The following is an 878-nucleotide window of genomic DNA, read 5'->3' on the forward strand; positions in this document are numbered from 1 at the left end:
AGAAGGCGGCGGCGGCTGGGGATCAGACATGGCGGCGGATCTGAACCTGGAGTGGATCTGCTCTCTGCCCCGGTCCTGGACTTACGGGATCACCAGGGGCGGCCGAGTCTTCTTCATCAAGTAAAGAACAAGGGGCGGCGCGGGGGACCGGAGGGTGAGGGAGGCTGGCGGGAGGGGAAGAGGGAGCCGGGTCTGCGCCGCTTCAGCCCCTTCGGCTCCTCCGGCGCCCCCACTCACGCTCCGTCTCTGCCCCTTCTCTCATCCCTGCAGCGAGGAGGCGAAGAGCACCACCTGGCTGCACCCCGTCACCGGCGAGGCCGTGGTTACCGGACACCGGCGGCAGAGCACAGGTAACGCTGAGCCCGGCCGGGCCCGAGCGGAGTTGGGCTCCGCCGGGAGGAGGCGGCAGAGCTCCGGCCGCCCGCCTCCCCGCAACCTGCCCCCAGCCGCTGTCCCCGGGAGGCGGCGAGGTGGGGCGGAGGCCGGCGGGGGCGGCCGCAGGTAGAGAGGGACGGCGGGAGCCCCGCCGCGGGAGTTCTCTCGAGTCTCTGAACGCTTCTTTCCTTAGCCTTTCATCGCCACTTGGAGACGGCGCCCTCTTCCTGGGCCCTCTCCCGCTTCCCAACCTGGATACCTCCCCACCCACCCGACGCCCCCAGGGAGGCCGACTCCCCTCTCCCAGGAATCTGGGATCCTGAGTTTTTCCTCACGCAGCCACTCCTGAATCCTCTCACCACCACCTCCGCCCCCTGATCTCACCCCCTTTCAACCTTTAGGAAGTCCTTTCCATTCCCCTCCCTGCAGCCCGGGACCCTGGCACTCGTCCGCCGGGATAATGGTATCCACATCTTCTCCCCGCTCCCCGGACAGCTGCCTCC

The 878-nt window shown here is 68.7% G+C and overlaps 1 protein-coding gene across 1 annotated transcript; it reads left to right on the forward strand.

Moving 5' to 3' along the window:
• The first annotated feature begins 6 nt into the window (after nt 1-6).
• LOC117799794 (pleckstrin homology domain-containing family A member 5-like) lies at nt 7-721 on the forward strand. Its single transcript, XM_034652294.1, has 2 exons — nt 7-120; nt 271-721. The coding sequence occupies exons 1-2, from the start codon at nt 29-31 to the stop codon at nt 503-505; spliced, it is 327 nt and encodes a 108-aa protein (XP_034508185.1). The 5' UTR covers nt 7-28; the 3' UTR covers nt 506-721.
• Nucleotides 722-878: the final 157 nt, after the last annotated feature.

Source organism: Ailuropoda melanoleuca, unplaced genomic scaffold, assembly GCF_002007445.2.
Source record: "Ailuropoda melanoleuca isolate Jingjing unplaced genomic scaffold, ASM200744v2 unplaced-scaffold57464, whole genome shotgun sequence".
Classification (NCBI taxonomy): Eukaryota; Metazoa; Chordata; class Mammalia; order Carnivora; family Ursidae; genus Ailuropoda; species Ailuropoda melanoleuca.

What these genes read in the sequence shown, in the direction of transcription:
- LOC117799794 (XM_034652294.1), top strand. Translation starts at nt 29, where the DNA reads ATGGCGGCGGATCTGAACCTGGAGTGGATCTGCTCTCTGCCCCGGTCC. An exon ending in GGCCGAGTCTTCTTCATCAA is followed by an intron (nt 121 to 270) that starts GTAAAGAACAAG and finishes TCATCCCTGCAG; the next exon opens with CGAGGAGGCGAAGAGCACCA.